This window comes from Pogonomyrmex barbatus, unplaced genomic scaffold (assembly GCF_055798465.1).
Source record: "Pogonomyrmex barbatus isolate J1 unplaced genomic scaffold, ASM5579846v1 scaffold2, whole genome shotgun sequence".
In the NCBI taxonomy this organism is placed as follows: domain Eukaryota; kingdom Metazoa; phylum Arthropoda; class Insecta; order Hymenoptera; family Formicidae; genus Pogonomyrmex; species Pogonomyrmex barbatus.
Window position 1 is genome coordinate 12,191,912 of NW_028297116.1, and position 17,952 is coordinate 12,209,863.

Consider the following 17,952-nt stretch of genomic DNA (forward strand, 5'->3'; position numbering starts at 1 on the left):
AGACGTGAATATTTTATAAAATATGAAAGCAAAATAATAATAATAATTACGAAAATAGCAATGAACATAATAATTATAAATATATTTATTATTGGGAAATTGAATTTAATGAGATGATTATATTTAATGAGATGATTATCTCGTCTTTATAAAGTCTTATCGTGATAAAGATATTGATATTGAAAAGAGAAAATAGAAATTTTGAAATATAGTCGTAACATTTATTCCAATTTATTAACATCTTGTATGTGTATGTGTATGTATGTATACTTGTGTGGATAATCACGTGTATCTGTAAACGTGTATGTCACTGTTTCCATCGCCTTTGCTACGTTATTTTTTTCCCTTTAACGTTTCGGATAACATTTTGAATAACTTATTGTATTATGTTGCCCGATAAGCGCTCTGTTCGATATCGATCGTTCGATCATACGCGCGCGGCGCTGATCGGCCCAGTCGGTTGGATTTTCGATCGATTCCGAGTAAAAAAAGAGCCATCGATGTCGAACAGAACGTTTGGCTTTCGGGTTTCATTCTGGCGACCGACAGACGGGGCTCGTTGCACGTTGTTTGTCAGACATAAGTTTATCTTATCATGCTAACATTAACTTTATGTTTCTCTGTAATCAATTCTGTAATCGTTTCTCCGTAATAAATTTTGAACGATGTTAATAGTCATAAAGAACAACCAAAATATATAAAAATAAGATTGTGGGAAATTAAGATTCACATTGATAGAATAACAATTTTCTACGTAGTCTTACGCAAAGTTATGAAGTTATGAAGTATGAAGAAAACGTTTGATGGTTAAATCTCAAAATTTTTTATATATCACGAGAAATAAAAATAAAGATATTTTTCAATTTAAATATTAAATAAATTATTTTGAAATGTGGCGTTGTATACCACCAATTTTATTATAAATATAATTTTTTAAAATTAATTTTGTTATTTTCACATCAATATTTTATCATATCTTCAAAATTCACTTTTTGGAAAAATATATTTCGTTAATTATAATAAATTATAGTGTATTACATATTTAATTAATTATACTTTATTTGAATAATAATTAGTAAATAAAATATATATATATATATATATATATAATTACTTAATGTTTTTTAATTGAATATTATATCATATTTGTAATAAATTTGTAATATCAGAGTATATTCGATAACGCATATGAAGAATTAAATTTAATTGTATAATTAAAATTTATATAAATATAAATACATATAATTTATTATTTCTAATTTTCATTTAATTTACTTTAATGTAAACTAATGTAACTTTGATATTGTTACTATTTAAAAAAATAAATTTAAACAATAAAATCGTACAATAATTTCTATGTTTCAATGTTATATTTTAATTATATATATATATAAAATATGTGTGTGTGTGTGTGTGTGTGTGTGTGTGTGTGTGTTTCTTATTTAATGTTATTCTTTTTAATTTAATCTTGTGTAGCAAAAATTTTTATAAATTAAATATTATACGAAACATTTGTCACATAATCGATGCTGATATATTTTCAAAGATAATAAATGATCGTAAAACATTGATAGTATTGCAACTGATAAATACTTCAGCGTTGACGTCTGTTTTCAAATTTGTCACTCGTGTCAAATTGCATCATCGGATTCACTGTCATTCCGTCGTGTCGGTCGACAGAATATCTCTGTACCGTTTTTGAGGCCGTTCTTGCTATACATTGGTTTTCGTTATCATTTATCTTGCGTTTTTTCGCATTACTGTCAAGTCCAAGTCTCGTAATTAACACGGTTCGCCGTGGAGCTATTTACAAAACGGAACACTTAACAACTGCGCCTGCGTTTAGGTTATTGCGAGCTAATTATCGAGCCGTCAGTTTTTGTTCCTTCGTTCTAACGATAACGCAATTAATGGGCGTCCGTTTGTGTAACACGCGCATTCTCTCATCGTTAACCGATACGTTCGCACGGACTCTCACATTATCAAATTTCAAAGTTGTAGTTTCTGAGGAGCTATTCTTGAATTCTAATTAAGTGATTTAAAAATTTATTTAAATCACTAATTTAGAATTGAATTTATTTAATGATTTAACTAAAATTTCACTTCGGATAACGGTGCACATCTCGAAGCCGCACATTTGCATTCCATTAATTGTAAAGCTGACAGCGTTAAAAAGCGGTGAACGTAATGCGTCGTGTTCGCTTTTCTTAATTTAATTTTTTTTAGATTTAGTTTAATAAATAAAAGTTTAATAAATTAAACACATTGAAATTTTTTATATAGATACAGTATAATCTTTTGGTATTTCGAATGTTTGATTAGCGTCACACAGACGTGCATCTTCCTTTTGTGCATCTTTTGGAAGTACGATGGTAATAGTGAGCGTTCAAACATAATCAGACATGAGTTATAAAGATATATGAATGTTTTTTTCAGCAAGTAATATTTTTTGATACAAAATAAAATCAAGAATTAGGTCTTATGACAAGTGAATTATTAATCTTACAAAATAACATCAAATAACATCAAAATAATATCTGATTAGGTTTAAACATAATTACCTGAATAAAATTACACATACATATAAAAAAAGTAAATAATTATAGGAAACAGAAATAGTAGAATTAGCAAGGAATATAATATCTTTTATACAGAAAACTGAAAGAATTGCTAAAGTTTTGTATTTGTAATTATATACAGGATGGTTCATTTACAGTATAAATTTATTTATATTAACTTTTTTCTTAGATGCTTTAAATTTATTTAAATTACTTAAGAAAATGCTTTAGATTAATTAAGAAAATTGTATCAAGGAATCTGTATTATAATAACCCTGTGCATCTATATAATGATTCATCCTGTATATATACAGAAGAATTATATCATAATTATATTTATTACAAAATCATCTGATATGATTGAAAACGCAATACTTATGAATATTGAAATTTATGTTTTTATGTTTATATATTTATTGTTTCGAAGAGGCAGGAGAATAATCCAAATATTTTTTTATAAATTTCTAAAGGTAAAATGTCGGCAAATGTAAAATTGACATTAGTTCAATACTCATTAAGCTCATTGTTCTGAGGGTATATACCAGTTAAACAAAATAATAAGTCGGAAAAATTTACCTTATGTGAATATTTACTTTAGCAAAACAAATAATTTATTATAAGCGGGACTGACGAAAGAAGGAAGAGAAAGCTGAAGATTCTATATTATTGAAGAGAAGTGACTGTTGACTGAAATGATTATAGCACCTTTGAAATTACTTTAAATTCATAATTTAAAATAAACGGCGTTTTTAATATTTTCAAGAAATAATTTTTTTGGTTGGTTTTAATAACAAATGTCTTTAATAAATCAATCAACTAAAAGCAAATGTGATAATATTTTAAAACGACTAGCGTGAATTAAGAGAAATTACATAATTATCATTATCGATGTTCAATGAGTCTAGGCGCAAGTCTAATAACAATACCTTACTCTTAAAAATATCTAGTGTCAAAGAGTAGAAAAATTATAAAAGTACGAAGGTCTATAATCGTAATATGAGAGAGGTTCCGTGCGATCCACTGTACAATCTTTTTAGCTTGAATAGTTAACTTGAAAAAATATCCATAATTCATAAAAAAATATTTATTAGCTATTGCAAAATATTATTTGCAAAGTACCACTTTTAAAACAATTAGTTATAATTATTTACTAAAATTATAAAAAATTATAAAATCTCTTTCCAATATTTGCAATAGCAAGATGATTAACGATCTTTCTTTTATTTATTTTATATTTATTATTTAAATTTGAGATTTTAAACAAATTTTTTAGTTATTTAAATTCAACAAAAATTTAATGACGAAGTATCTGCATAAAAATATTATAGAAATAGTATAAAAATATTACAGATATAGTATAATAATTTATTAATTTTAATTTAATTTAAGTTACATAAAATCATTGCTTTTAATATTTAATTGAAATTAATAATAAAGTAATGTTATTTAACTAATTCTATTAAATTATTCTGTTTCTTAAAATAAGTTTAATGAATGTAATGATATTTATATTATAATTATTTAAACAATCCTTTTAAGATTGTATCGTATAAAGATACTTTCGTACATTAATGTTTTTTCTGTTATTATATTTTTATGTTTGTTCTTTGTTGATATTCTTTCATAAAATTATTTTTAATCTGTTTTTGACTAAAAATAAAAAAGCTGAAACGGAAAACATGCGAATTTCATTTTACGTTCAACTTCCTAGTGGCGTCGCGCGGAACACTCTTAAGGAGAAGTTTGTATGGGGGAAGAGAGAAAGGGAGGAAAGTGTGGTTGATGAGAATAGTAAAGAGAGTGTAAAATTTTCTAAACGACGATGGAAGAAGTGCAGCAGAAAGGCACCGAGAGAAGGTTTACGTGGTTGTACGAACGTTAAATGCTAAAATCAATCGACACGGACTCGTTCATATACAGTCTCTAAAAAGTCTCGCACACTCGCCCTATTTATATATGTATATATATATATATATAATATATATATATATATATATATATATATATATATATATATATATATAGTTATAGTATATACGTTCCGCCCGCCTAAAATTGCGCTAAACTACTTGGCACACGCACTCACACGCACAATCGCGCATTCACATATCTATTCGCGCGTATATATATATATATATATATATATAATTCGCATAAATCATTCTCGGCTCTTTCTGAATTTTATACTTTAACTAGACACTGTTTGATTGTTACATTTGGCAATTCGGCAGCACTCGCGAGTTTTCAAGCTCCTTGTCTTGCGCGACTACGGAGCGATGTGCTGCACGCCACACGTTGAAAACTTTATTTAATTCCGGCTAATCAAAGAATATAAACAAGAATGTTTGATCTTCGTGTCATGTAGAAATTATTGTTGCAACAAGATTGAGAGCTGTAATAGAACTACATAATGCAAAGTTCATACCAGTGTGCAAATACGTGGCTCACGCCAGGAATTCTCGAAGGAATATTTAATAAATTTCTTTTTCTAGTCGTTTTCGACGTGGCATTTGTTAAAATTAAAAATGCATAGTAAAAGGAACTTTGATTAGAGCGAATTTGTCAGCGTGTCGGCGTATAGCAAAGCGCACCTCGCGGTAGTAATAATTCTGTTTTATTTTCCTACAGAACCGCGTTCTAGAACTTCGCCTCCTGCTACGACTACTTTCTCGCAACGTTATCGCAATTCTCAAGTGAAATGTCGGCTTTTTTATACGTATATATAACAATGATTCAATAAGGCATACGATATCCAATTAGGGACTTTCCCTTATTTATCACGAAACTTTTATGTGTATTCCTTGAAGTTTGGACATCTCTCGCTGTCTCTCTTTCTCTCTTTTCCTTTCAAGAAACTTTTTCGTAATCTCCTAGGTCCGCAAAAGTTGATATTTTTTTTTGGCCTAATGGCCAAGAACGTAACGGATAGCCGTATATAAATTACTAGAGGGTATTACATGGGTTTGTAGTTTCATGTAGTCGCCTGACTATACATTTTCCTCGCATTTCTAGTACTTCCCGTCTTGTTTTGCGGCTTGTTAAATTCGTACCTCCGGGGCGAAGTTTGGAACGCAGCCAACGTAATATAAAGTTCTCTTCTTCACGTAGACGACGTTACTGTCTCGCTCCTTCCCTCCGTTCTTTGTCGATCGGCGGGGGCGAGTCGCCGTCGTGTACGCTCAACGCAACGTAACGCAACATAACGCATCGTAACACGACGTGTATATACACCTATCTAAAAACTGTCGCGGCACTGTGTGCGCGGCGCCTTATTACATTTTTTTATATTTCTTCTCTTTTTCTTTTTATCCCGATATATAATAACTTCTCGGTCTTCGTCTTATTCGTCTACTATACAAACTTTTGACTAGAACAACAGTAGATAGTCCTCGTACGCTCGTTTTGCTTTTACGTAAATGTGTTATTACTGTATTTTTCTGCTTTTTTTTTTTTTATTCGTTTATCGTCGTGTGCCTGGAGGGGCTGACCGGCAGTGATGTTAGCCTCCGCGGAAAAGTCTCCAGATGTAGACATAGAGGCATATACGGCTCGCTCGATTAAACTACGTTTTAGTTTTTTACCGAAAATAGACACAGGTTGCTCTCGTCAATGATAAATACATATGTTTGTCATCTACTATATATTTCTTTTCTTTTGTTTTTGTTCTTTACACCGACACGCTCTAACATTTTAATAAATTCGATTTTCTACACCCAGCGAGCTTCTCGTCAGCTAATATCACTGAATTGACGGGAATGAAGAACTAAAAATGGAAGAATTTGGTATGGTCTCGCTTTTATTTCTTTCGAGTATCTTATTTTTCTTTTTTCTTTTTTTTTTTTTGTAGATCAATTACAGGTCTGATTGCGGGGATTTCTGCTATCAGTGGAATATCCAATCGATCGGTAACCCAATTCGGATAGAAATTTATCAAACAACTTTGCGGAACGACCGATAAAATAGACCGCCTCGCGAAAGTACGGCGATCAAGAAACTTTGGCAAGTTTAGTTCGCCGAGATCGTTTACGGCAATCGCTCTGTTTCCGGTTCCCCTCCATCGAGCACGGTGTTTATCTATCGTACGCAACAGGGTTATAGACACGTACACGTACACTCAAAACCTTACAGAGCTTACAGGATTACACGAATAGAAATACGTTTTGTTTCCTTGCGTTAGGGAAACGTCGGATTGACGACAAACTGGCGGTTTACCCTGCTAGAAAAATTGCGACAGAGAATACCGGTTCGACGACTATCCGAACGAGAGTGCTATTTCCCTCGTTTTTCTCTCTCATTCCTACATTTCTCTCTCTCTCTCTCTCTCTCTCTTTCTCTCCCTTTTTTTTCTTTCTTTTTCACTCTCCCATCCGCTCATCTCGTTGACAATCACATGTTGCATTGACGTCATACAATTGAGTATTGCGCGCGTATTATTGTTTTCACGAGAAGCATCACGATCAGTTCAACGAGCTTGATTATCGTCGCGCTTGTATAAAAATAATTCCCTATTTCCCCCGCGACATTGGCTTTCCCTCGACAGTCTCCTGAGTTGCGAGTTATGCAATTCACCCTGATCGATCGAAACGAGTTTCTCCGCTCGTTTACTCCTTTGTGCGATATAGATCACCATGCGTCCTTATCCCAAGTTCGACCACTCGAGATCCCGAAATCTCGAGCGATTTCATAAACGCCATTTAGGACGCCACGAATGTCTTAAACGAGGAAGTGCATTTGCTTGTTTTCGTTGTTAAATGGATCACGGATGTCGATGTGCACCTATCGTGTTACGAGGAGGATGCTTGCTACGAGGAAATTTGACCGAAAATATGGCTGAGTAACGGAAAACAATGAAATCGCCCAATCTTCTTCGATTAAATAAGATCGTGATGGAATGCAACTTGCGATGCCAGATAAATCGCGCGTGGAATCTTTGATGCATCAGAATGCTGGTAGTTGTACGAAGTTCACAATGCAGTTAAATGAAATTTCAGATAAATCCGGCTGAGCGCATATATGCATTGTTCGCGAATTTATTCTGGAACATGACGGGATAGACAGACGTCTGAAATATGTCAGTAGATGAGATCGCAGGTAGAGTTAAACTAAAGTCACCGTCGGCCTTGTCTCGTCTTCGGCTATGGATCGCAGACGCATCTTTCAAACCGACCCAGGTTCCGTGCTTGCTACACGGAGTGTACCACATAGTCGACGTAAAATGCCTTCGATTTAAACTGCCTTAAGATGAGTTTGCTCCGGTTCCGGACAAGAGTCACCGCCGTAATATCGAAAATCTCCGATATTTCTCGCATTCGAACGGAAATATTTTTCGTCGTTCTTCTTTCCATTTCTCGTTTATACGTTTCTCTTTCTTTTTCATCTAAGGATAAGTTTTATTTTTTACGTTATAGATTTTCTTTACGTTATTCTTGTAATTTTTAAGGATTACGGTCTGTAATTTTATTTGTATTTTTAAAATTTTGTGTTAAAATTCAAACTTTTAAATATTTTTGTAACAATTGCATACAACGATTTTTGCATCCATAAATTATAATTGAGTTCATTATCCGATATAACGGATAATGAATACGATATACGATTGAATCTTCAAATTCATAGAAAATTATTTTAATAGGCGATAAGATCCCAGAAAAGAAGAGATTATGTTTTAAAGGTATGACAGGGTGAACAGATAAAGTTCAATTTTTCAGGCAAATGATTTCCTCGGATGTCGACATTCTGGATTTAGTTTTGTGTCCCGATAAAAACAGGTCGAAGGACATGCTCACTACGAAAGACGCAGCCTAAAAGAGCGTTTCTTGGGACCATATTGGCGGGATTGATGGCAATGGCGCTGGTGGTCTGTGCCTCAACTCGATCGGCGGTGAACACGGTGGAGATTCCACGCTACTCTGACTGCTACTGGTTGTCGTTGAGGCTGGTTGCGATCTGTTATCAAGTATTTATTAATTAGAAAAATTAAAAAGAAAAATTAAAAAAGATATATTGAAATAACACAAATTTATAAAAGAAAAAGAAGAAAACTAAAAGAAGAATCAAGTGCAAATATATATATATGACAAATTTATGAAAATGGAGATAATAATTAGATCCTTTTATGACGTGCCCTTCGATAACAACGTTTTGTTCTTTTCTTCAATCTTATTATTTCAATGATAAGAACTTGAAGCAAATCAAAATGACTAGTTTCTTTATAATTATTAAATTTATACATGTTTATTATATAACTCGTTAGCAGCAAAATCTTATACGTTTAAATACGCAGCGATTTTTACGATAACAATATTTATCTTTTTCATGTAACAATTCGTAATAGGAATCTACCTGGAGGTTTCGACGGCGGCACTGATGGTCAAACATTCTTGGCAGGGTTTATTACCGGCCCGTCGCCTGGGCACGCAGCCCGCGCATCCGTCCCATTTCTCCGGGATCCGTTTTTTCCTAGAAGGCACCCGTAGGAACCGCCGACAACTCGGTCCAGGCGCGTCCGAGTCCGTGGAGAAACCCGAGACCTCGTCCTCCGTGTCGACGCATTGCTCGTCGTCTTCATTCTTTAGGAAGACGGAATCGGAGCCGAGCGACCTGGTGTCCGGCTCGGGGGGATCCACACTGCCCATCGACGCCAACGGCGCTCTTTTGCCCGACGACGCTGCAATAAGGCTGCCGACTGCACCGGCGTAAAGACCGGCCTCACTACCGCATGGTGATAAATCTGGAGTTGGCTGTATTACCTATTTACATAACGAAAATTTTTAATAAATTTTGAAGAATAACGTCTTGATACCTTTTAAACGTTCAATTAATTTTTATTTATTATTCGTAACTGTAAATTGTAAATTTGTAATTGTAAATTTTTGTAATTGTAAATTTTTATTTATTATTTGGAACTAAATTATCATTTGAAACGGAATAGTAAAGTAATTATGATTTATTATGATAGAACTATAATAATAAGTAATTGCATTATTTAAAATATATTTTAATAATTATGTTTAAAGTAATTATAAAATAGAAACCGAAAAAAAATGCAGAACAATTTAGTCTCAACAAGTGAGATTAAAGAATCTATCACGGAGAATTAAGAATTAGAAAAAAATGCCACTTTGCAGTCGTAAATATTTAGTTATTTAGTTATTTAATAATCTACCTGGATATCGATAGGGTAATATAAATCCCATGGCTCATCGTAGGCGGCGTGACGCGGGTAGGATGGAGGAGGCGGAAGGCACGGCATCACCATGGCTGAACCCCTTCGTTCCAGATAACTACTTCCAGTGCTGCTACAGGTGACCGAGCTACATCTTCTGTGATCGACCGGGGGAGCCAATCTCGGTTGTCTGATTGGCGGTGCCAGCAGGGCGTCGTATCCACCTCCGACTGAGGCGAAGCGAGGTGCCACCATGGGTGAACGAGACTGGTTCATCTGATGTAAATATTTCTTTCAATTACAAGTGTGTTTTGCGAACGGACACATCACAAATTGAACGTAATTTGTTAAATGGAGAGCACTTTCCGAAATGTGCTATGGCACTTTTGGCGTCAATCCAAATTTTTATGTTCTTTTATATTATGTCAGAAAATGGAAAACTGTATTATTTGAAAAAAACTGCAGAACTAACTAAGTGATATTTTAACGTAAAATCTTCTCATAAATAATACCTAATTGCGATACGCAATTATGAGCTGATAAAATTTATCTGATAATAAACATCGATATTGAGTTTTATAATTTCTTGCAAATAGAGAAGAAAATATAGCTTTAAAATACATAAATTAATTTCTTATAAAACTAAAACTATATAAAACTAAAACATTGATGATTTTATACTTAATGGTAATGGCTTCAAAGAGGTATTTCAAAGACTGTGCTTCATTTTAGAGACGTGCTTGTTAATTATATTAAAGGAATATTTAAGATTATTACAACATACCTCGACGCACAACGACCTTCTTGGACCACGACCCGGCCTGGGTGGTAACCTGGCGATTGCCTCAAGAGCGGCGGCGAGTGCCTGTTCTTCGGCTTCAGCTTCCGCGACCGCTGCAGCTGCCGCTGCGGTCAAAGCCGGATCTTCCAGTTGTTTGCTTGCTTTGCATCTAGTAAATATATAAATGATTTTCTAATTGTGCTTTAATGACAACATAAGCATCTATTCATGTTAGCTAAAATTACCTGCTCTTGTAAACTACCAGCAACACCATTAAGCTGAAGAAGCCGCCGAGGGTCGCGGCGATTCGTATTCCCGTCATGACGTCGTACGTTTTGTAGAATTCGATTTTGACCTGTTCGCGCTCGCTCAGAGTCGGCGTTGCGTCTGGCAGGAACGTCGTCGGATCTGTCGTCGTCGTCCCTGTCACGTTGCTGCCGACACTCCCCATTCCTGCAAATCAAACAGATTCGTTGTCGTTACACGTGCGCGAGAAGAAAAGAGGAATATATAGATTTGCGGATTCGAGCAGAATGCTGATACTCTGCAAATTGTGTTTGAACTGAATGTAAGATGTCTGTAAATTGTTTGTGAACATTCTCAAAAAGATAGATTTCAGTTCCGAAGCTTGTAAGAGACCCTCTGTGAAATGGGCTGTTACGTGGGAGTGAAATATAGGAAAAATGGATAAAAGGCTTCCTTATTTGTCTATCAATTTAAATTTATTTACCGATTTAACTGTAAACATCAAACTGATGATGAAAGAGAATAAAATGGAAAGGAAGTACAATCACATTTGAAGGAATTGAATTACTTGCAAGTACTTTAGGGGAAGGAAAGTGCATAAGCTGTAAATCACATCGAGAGCATTTGTTTACCGAACTGTGTCGGCCAACGTGCGCTGGCTGGGCTCGAAAATGGAGTGACGGCGCTGAATTTCCTGGAACAGAATGAAGGCGCGCCGTCAAAAAGGGAGCTGGTATTCACCCGGCAGGATTTTACATTATTCCGAAAGTAAGAGAAAAAAAAAGAGGAAAAAAGTGAACCAAGTGAAGAAAATCGGCGCAAATAAGAGTAGGGACATATGCGGAGGAGTCAGAAGGGGAGAGGGAGAAAGGAGAGGAGTTTTAAAGAGGAACACACACGAGAAGAGGGCCACAACCATTGAGCAACAGTCGACGGAGAAAATGAGAGGTATAGGGTGGTACGTACACATTGCTCTCGTCGGGCTTGGCCGGCTAGCATTGTGTACGTAGAGATGGTTGTAGGTTCACGTATTGATTCCACCTTCGCGAGCCTACTTCTCCAATGGTTAGGCGCAACGAAGCGTACGGCATCTGAACGAATCTATCAAGTCCAAAATTTTTTCTAGAACGGCGTCATTCGCTTGTCATCAAGCTTTTCAGGAGATTTACATTATGAGGTTTCTTACTAGACCTTGTTAAAAGAAATAGAAAAAAAGAAAGTGGAAAGAAACTATTGTTCACAAAATGTAACTTATTTCGCCATTATTACGAACGCGACGCGGATCTGTTGGTTTCAGAGAGGTTTGTACCTATATTGTTGCAAAAACTGGACAGTAATTTTTGTAATTGACAAAAATTTTTAATATATTATTTTCAGTTTTTACGACCGTCGGAATCACAAATAGCATGATGAGATTCTTCTTCTTCAAAGAGGTTGTAAGAGGTCTATTTAACGATGCAAAAATGTGCTGTAGAATCTAGTAACTTTAATATTTCGAGAGAGCGAATAAATATTAATATCTAAGTATAGCATAGAGTAAATAAATAAGAAATGAATAAATTTTTCATCGATTTAATATCTGAGTTTGAAAAAAACCAGTGACGCATAAAATTGCATATTGATTACTACTCACTCTTTTGTAACCTTTTCATAAAGTTAGTCTGACCTTTCACATTATTAAATTAGTATTAATAAAAATTTAAAAATTATTAATGGTTAAATATTTTAAAAAATTTTTGCTATTTTCGAAAAATTGATATTACAAAAAAATATCAAAGGACTAGACTTTGTAAAAAGCTGGATTTCACTTATTTCGCTGATACGCGTTTCAAACTTATACGCGAGTATCGAACTACACGACTATCTGCCCGATGACCGAAAAATTTCCTATTTATTTGCTGAATTCAATATTTCAGATTGCTGGGAGAAATATCGAGTTCTTACATTTCATCGGGCATTTTTATGCTTTTATGCTCGACGAAATTTAACAAGTTTCTTCGTTTGAGAAAGCTAAAAATAATTTAACGAGAAGATAATGATTTGATAAGAGATATCGTCGCCCTTGAAATATCTTCGCTTCCTCTCCATTGATTCAACGTCCTTAATCACTCGAGTTAGGTCAGATTAGGTCACGACAACCTGTGGATGCTCCACGTTCGAGAAGATTGTTCCATGTGCTCTCACCAACCGTACCCCCCGTAAAATTAACGGCGCAGTAAATCCCCCAGTGGGTTTCCACAGAATTCTCACCACGTAGCGAAAGCTATTTACTATTTGTTGTACAAGACGACCGAAAAGAAGAGTCTTAGATGCAGAGATGCAAAATTATCATAAAGATATTATTTCTATTAAAATTTCTCGTAATTAGCATATTTTCTTACTGTCTCTTATTATTACATTGCTAATTGCCGCTCGATATATAAGATGTTCCAATAAAAATATGTGATATACAGGATGTTTCAACAAGCCATTTTTCACTTATAAATTTTTATAACAAAATATATATATATATATACATTTAATAATAATTTTTCTTAATGTTTTTTGCTATAGAAAAAGATTGATGTTAAATAGAAATATGACGAAAAGCAACCTATTATAGATCATTCATAATACAGAGAGGATGAAAGTAAAATAAAACTTTCTTATACCAAGGTTCTTTTTTTTAAATCTACATATTTTTTTACCATTCTAAAATTAATTTCTGGAAGAATGTTTATATAATTTACGTGCGTATAAATTTCTCTAATCTTATAATAAAATAATCTTTTCACAATTCATACATTTTAATTTTTTAATCGGCGAGTAAAGCTACTTTTCGAGCGATTCTCCAATGCTACGGTGTACACGGTGCATTCCTACATAGTAGGAATGCACGTTAGAGAATCAGCACTGCATTACATCTTCAGCTTAACTGCATCGGTAGCTCCTGCATAACACGCGATTGAGCATATCGACTTACGCGTTACCCGTTATGCGTTCTAACGATCGCACCGTGCGGCTTACATATAGCACCGCCGATGAAATTTTGAAGGGGATTGCCGAGGTAGATCCTGCTCCGCGCATGTGCTATTAAGCGGCATTAAATTTGCGTACAATGCAGCCCGAGAGTCTGCCGGAACAGCGAAGGTATAATATTAGACGGGCGTGGTATAATCAAACGGCTACGTTCCAACGAAGTCAAACATACAGATCGGTCTTCGTTCTTTGGTACCGTTTTGCTCAAAGGAAGTAGGATAATCTGTACCTTTCGAGCCTCTCCTCCTCTTTCCACGTTGACGACGAAGCGAATTACAAGCCTGTAAATCAGTTGGGGAGTCATTTTGTCTTCTCCCAGCCGGAATTCAAAGTCAGCACTTTTCGCAATTATTAACTCGTTCAGTGAAGCAGAGAAATCCCAAGTGAAGATTCTATTATTTGAATGTATTGAAAAAAATTGAATGTTCATATGTAAAAGAATTATTTGAATTTCATTTAAAAAAAAAACGATGAAAAAAGCAAAAAAGCAATTTTTAAAATTTTTGTCTTTCACGAGGGAAAGGAACGAGCATAATTCTAGGATTTAAATATATATCTTTTTATTTTAATATATTTGAGAAATTTTACTTGGTGATAAATTTTTGAATGTTAAATAATTTTAAAATCTTTGTAGTATCAAAACAAATATGTTGATTATTTTAATCATTTAGATATTCATTCAAATAGAATTGGACATATTATTAAGATGAATTTTTATTCAGTTCGTTGAATAAGATTTCATTCGGAAGATGGAACTTTTTGGGAAGCTGCGTGCCAAGAGGTCTCGCTGAGACTTGTACGTAACTTTCTGAAACGCAAATTTGCGTCGCGCCTAACTTTCGCGAGAATGCGCGGGCGCGCGCAACGTCCGAGGCATATCGACGTCCGAAAACTCGGTCCAGGTGAGAAAGTTACGGGGTGAGCAGATAACTTTTAAATATTCGCAAAAGTTTGCGCTACGCGTAAATACCGCGACGTGGGAATCGTCGGGAGACGTTTTTCCGTTTAGTTCGCGAAACTGGGTGGGTGAGTCTTATCGACATCCGGCAAACGCCATTTTTCCTCTTTGACACCCGGCAGGCGCGTGTTATCATTTCCACGTCGGCAAACGGTCAAAAAGGACTGGCGCGACATTGGGACGAAAATGGGTCGTCCGATAATTCGTCCCCTCGAAAACACCGTTACGATATGTATGGATTTGGGTTAACTTCGTTTTGGCGATTTTGCAGTCACGGTGCGCGCATGTCTTTCGTTCATGATGCTTGGAGACAATATAAAATTCTTAAGTAAATGTATATCTTTCATTATATAAAATAAAAAATTTGATTGATAAAAATAAATATGTTTTCTTGAGTCTTCGAAACATCTGTAATTTTTACATTAAAAAAGTAGTAATCTACTTTTATTAAATATAAAAAGATTTATACGTGTGAAAAATGAGGGAATCTTAATTAGCATGTTATACATTATATGTATACATTATATAGCTTTAATCATTTTAAATATATTGTAATTTTTATATTATGTAAATTTATTGTTCTCATATTTAAATATTTATTTAAATATTTATTTAAATATTTATTTATTAATAACAAGCTTTGTCGTATACATATTTCGGAACTAAATATCTTTCTTACTAAATGATATATCGGATTTTTAAATTGTCTGAATATTTTAAGCGTTAAATGCTATATATGCGTATATAATAATATGACTTGAGTGGATATAGGATTAATGAGAATATAAATTAATGCGATTATAATATAGTACGGCACATAAATAAAAAAAAGATTAAAAATATTTAATAATGCAATTTTTCGTATGAACCAATAAAATTAGAATTATAATACACATATGCATCATTCTAAAATCGTACATATTATATTAAATATAGCACATATAATATTAAATTAAAAAGAATATTTTTTTTTATAGATTGTAAAATTGTTTATCTGTTCATTACGATGCGATGCAACATTATTTTACGCTGCCTTTGCAAAATTTTGTTTATCAATTCGATAAGTGATACTTTAATATTATTACAGAGTGTTATCTATATATTCTCATATATTCCATTTTACCTTATCGCTTTGAAAAGATTTGAGTGCCGATATCGACACGTATCGAACTCTCTGACGTTTGCGTATAAAAGTACGTAGTATAAAAGTACGCGATATTGTTTTGCGTGGTATCGAAATGAGCGAAAGAATTAAAAGAATATTGGACGTGGGAACGTGCCGGCCGATAATCCGATCCCAGAAAAGCGTACGTCTCGAAGCGCCACGGATTTGGGTCACTGGTTCGAGGCCTGTTGAATGCCAGACCATTTTGACGATTTCGCTACCGCTTCGCGGATTATGATCTTTGCTAAAATCTCTCGACGACCAACGATGTATACCATTTGAATATCAAGACTCGGACTAAGAGGGAAAGAGCTGAAGAATCACGGATCAACTCGGCGGACGGATTTGTCTTGTTGCACGATTTCATCGTTGTCTCTTGTGAAAATGAGACCATTTAATGTTATGAAAGTTTCAGTTTTAAGGATTTGTAAATAATCTCAAAAATTCAAATAACTCTATCTAAGTTCTTTCCTTGCAATATCAATAATATTCGAGTTATTCTTGAAAGAATATCTTTTAAAACTGGATTTTGAAGCTGGATTTAAAATCAGAACTTTTTACTTCTACGTTTTGTTAGATGTTTTGGATTAATCAAGGGCTTTCATTAGGGCTATAAGAAAGTATAACACAAGACAAATCAAGATTATTCTTGGTTTAGACAATAATTTAAGACTTTAACAGATTCAATATTTCATTTATTTCATGTACTTCTTGTTATAATTCTCTTGTTATAACTCTAACTTCTTGTTATGTACTTCTTGTTGTATATATTAAAATAAATTTTTTGCTTAAATTTTGTCTGAAAAATCGTTTCAATTAGCTCTATGCTATGCTGCTGAGATTATCGCTATCGGAAAATTAAAAGCCATCAGAAAGAATTATTCATTATAAGTTATTCCGTTAATTGCAACTTACTTCAAAATCGCAGAATATTGTGTCCTATTATTTTATTACTTCTGTTGATCAATTCGCGCAATGCACACTCTGGAAAGTCGTAATAATATCTATATGTAACACGTGTGTAATTGTAAATACGATTCAAACTTTAAGTTAAAAAAAAAGTATTTTAATTGTGAATAAAAAATTGTACATTTATTAAAATATGATATATATTTTTATATATTTTTTATTTTAAAGTTTAAGATTAAACTCAATTATACTCGTGACTTAGAAAAAAGAAGATGGAAGAGAAATGTATAATATAAGATCTCTGAAAGACAATAGGTTTATTAAATATATGGAAGAATATTCTTCATAATTTGCAATTATTAATAACTGCATATGATATAACTTTTAAATGAATCATTAAAATGAATTCCAATGATTGTTTCTTTGGAAATGTAGAGAACCTGGAGTTGATACGCGAAAATTCGTATCATGATGAGTACGTCAGCGATCTCGTAACTCTAGGTTATGTGCAAAGCGTGTGCAAAACGGTAAAGGGCAGGGAGTAAAGAGGAAAAGGGACAGAATCGATAAACCACCCTGCCAAAGCAAGCTTCGCTCAACCGAAACGCGCGACACCTTTAACGTCGTAACGTTCGCCTCGGACGATTCGAAATGTAACGATATTCCGCGAAATACGAAATCATAAATCAAACGAGCGCGCTACGACAACCGAGTCAATGGCGGCATTCATTCGTAGATTTATGTGAATAAATAAAAATCCAATCGTTTTTAGGGCGTTGCAAGCAAAAGCAAAAGCACGATGATCAAACAAAGAATTAGACAGATATTTACATGTAAAAATCTTTTAAAATTAAATCGGGATTGTAAAAAACGAGATTAAATCGAGAGATGGACAATCTTTTGACGAAAACAGTAATTTTTCACAGTTATGCGAACATGACGTAATATATCATACAATGGGAAAGATTTAAGAGCGAAGATGATAAAACACGAATTGTTAATTCGAACGTAAACCGACTGTGACTCCGGGCAGCACGCTGTGTGTGTGTGTGTGTGTTTTGTGTGTGTGTGTGTGTGTGTGTGTGTGTGTGTGTGTGTGTGTGTGTGTGTGTGTGTGTGTGTGTGTGTGTGTGTGTGTGTGTGTGTGTGTGT

General features: G+C 34.0%; 1 protein-coding gene, 1 long non-coding RNA gene and 1 pseudogene across 7 annotated transcripts in view; 1 reads left to right on the plus strand and 2 right to left on the minus strand.

The window, feature by feature from the left end:
* LOC105428467 (kynurenine/alpha-aminoadipate aminotransferase, mitochondrial-like) overlaps nt 1-6,039 on the minus strand; it is a 12,943-nt pseudogene extending 6,904 nt beyond the window's left edge. Inside the window, exon 1 of the transcript XR_016138981.1 lies at nt 1-6,039. This exon is cut by the window's left edge and continues 512 nt beyond it. The product of XR_016138981.1 is annotated as a kynurenine/alpha-aminoadipate aminotransferase, mitochondrial-like (transcript).
* Nucleotides 6,040-6,372: 333 nt separating this feature from the next.
* Nucleotides 6,373-17,952, minus strand: part of LOC105428460 (uncharacterized) — a 59,717-nt gene continuing 48,137 nt past the window's right edge. For 2 of the 4 annotated variants that reach the window (XM_011640805.3, XM_011640797.3), the window contains 6 exons: nt 11,383-11,444; nt 10,750-10,957; nt 10,508-10,673; nt 9,724-9,999; nt 8,901-9,307; nt 6,373-8,504 (listed from right to left, as the gene is read on the minus strand). In XM_011640805.3, coding sequence (XP_011639107.2) covers nt 8,360-8,504; nt 8,901-9,307; nt 9,724-9,999; nt 10,508-10,673; nt 10,750-10,955 — 1,200 coding nt within the window. In that variant the 5' untranslated portion in view covers nt 10,956-10,957; nt 11,383-11,444 and the 3' untranslated portion in view covers nt 6,373-8,359. The remainder of the gene's footprint in view (nt 8,505-8,900; nt 9,308-9,723; nt 10,000-10,507; nt 10,674-10,749; nt 10,958-11,382; nt 11,445-17,952) is intronic. The other 2 variants (XM_089075830.1, XM_011640800.3) reach the window with 1 other exon arrangement.
* LOC148936673 (uncharacterized) lies at nt 8,377-17,703 on the plus strand. Of its 2 annotated transcripts, none has more exons than XR_016138984.1 (6): nt 8,377-8,514; nt 8,893-9,279; nt 9,767-10,004; nt 10,482-10,676; nt 10,770-12,051; nt 12,128-17,703. It is a non-coding gene; the product is annotated as an uncharacterized LOC148936673 (long non-coding RNA). The 2 variants fall into 2 exon arrangements; XR_016138983.1 differs by having other exon boundaries at nt 10,493-10,676.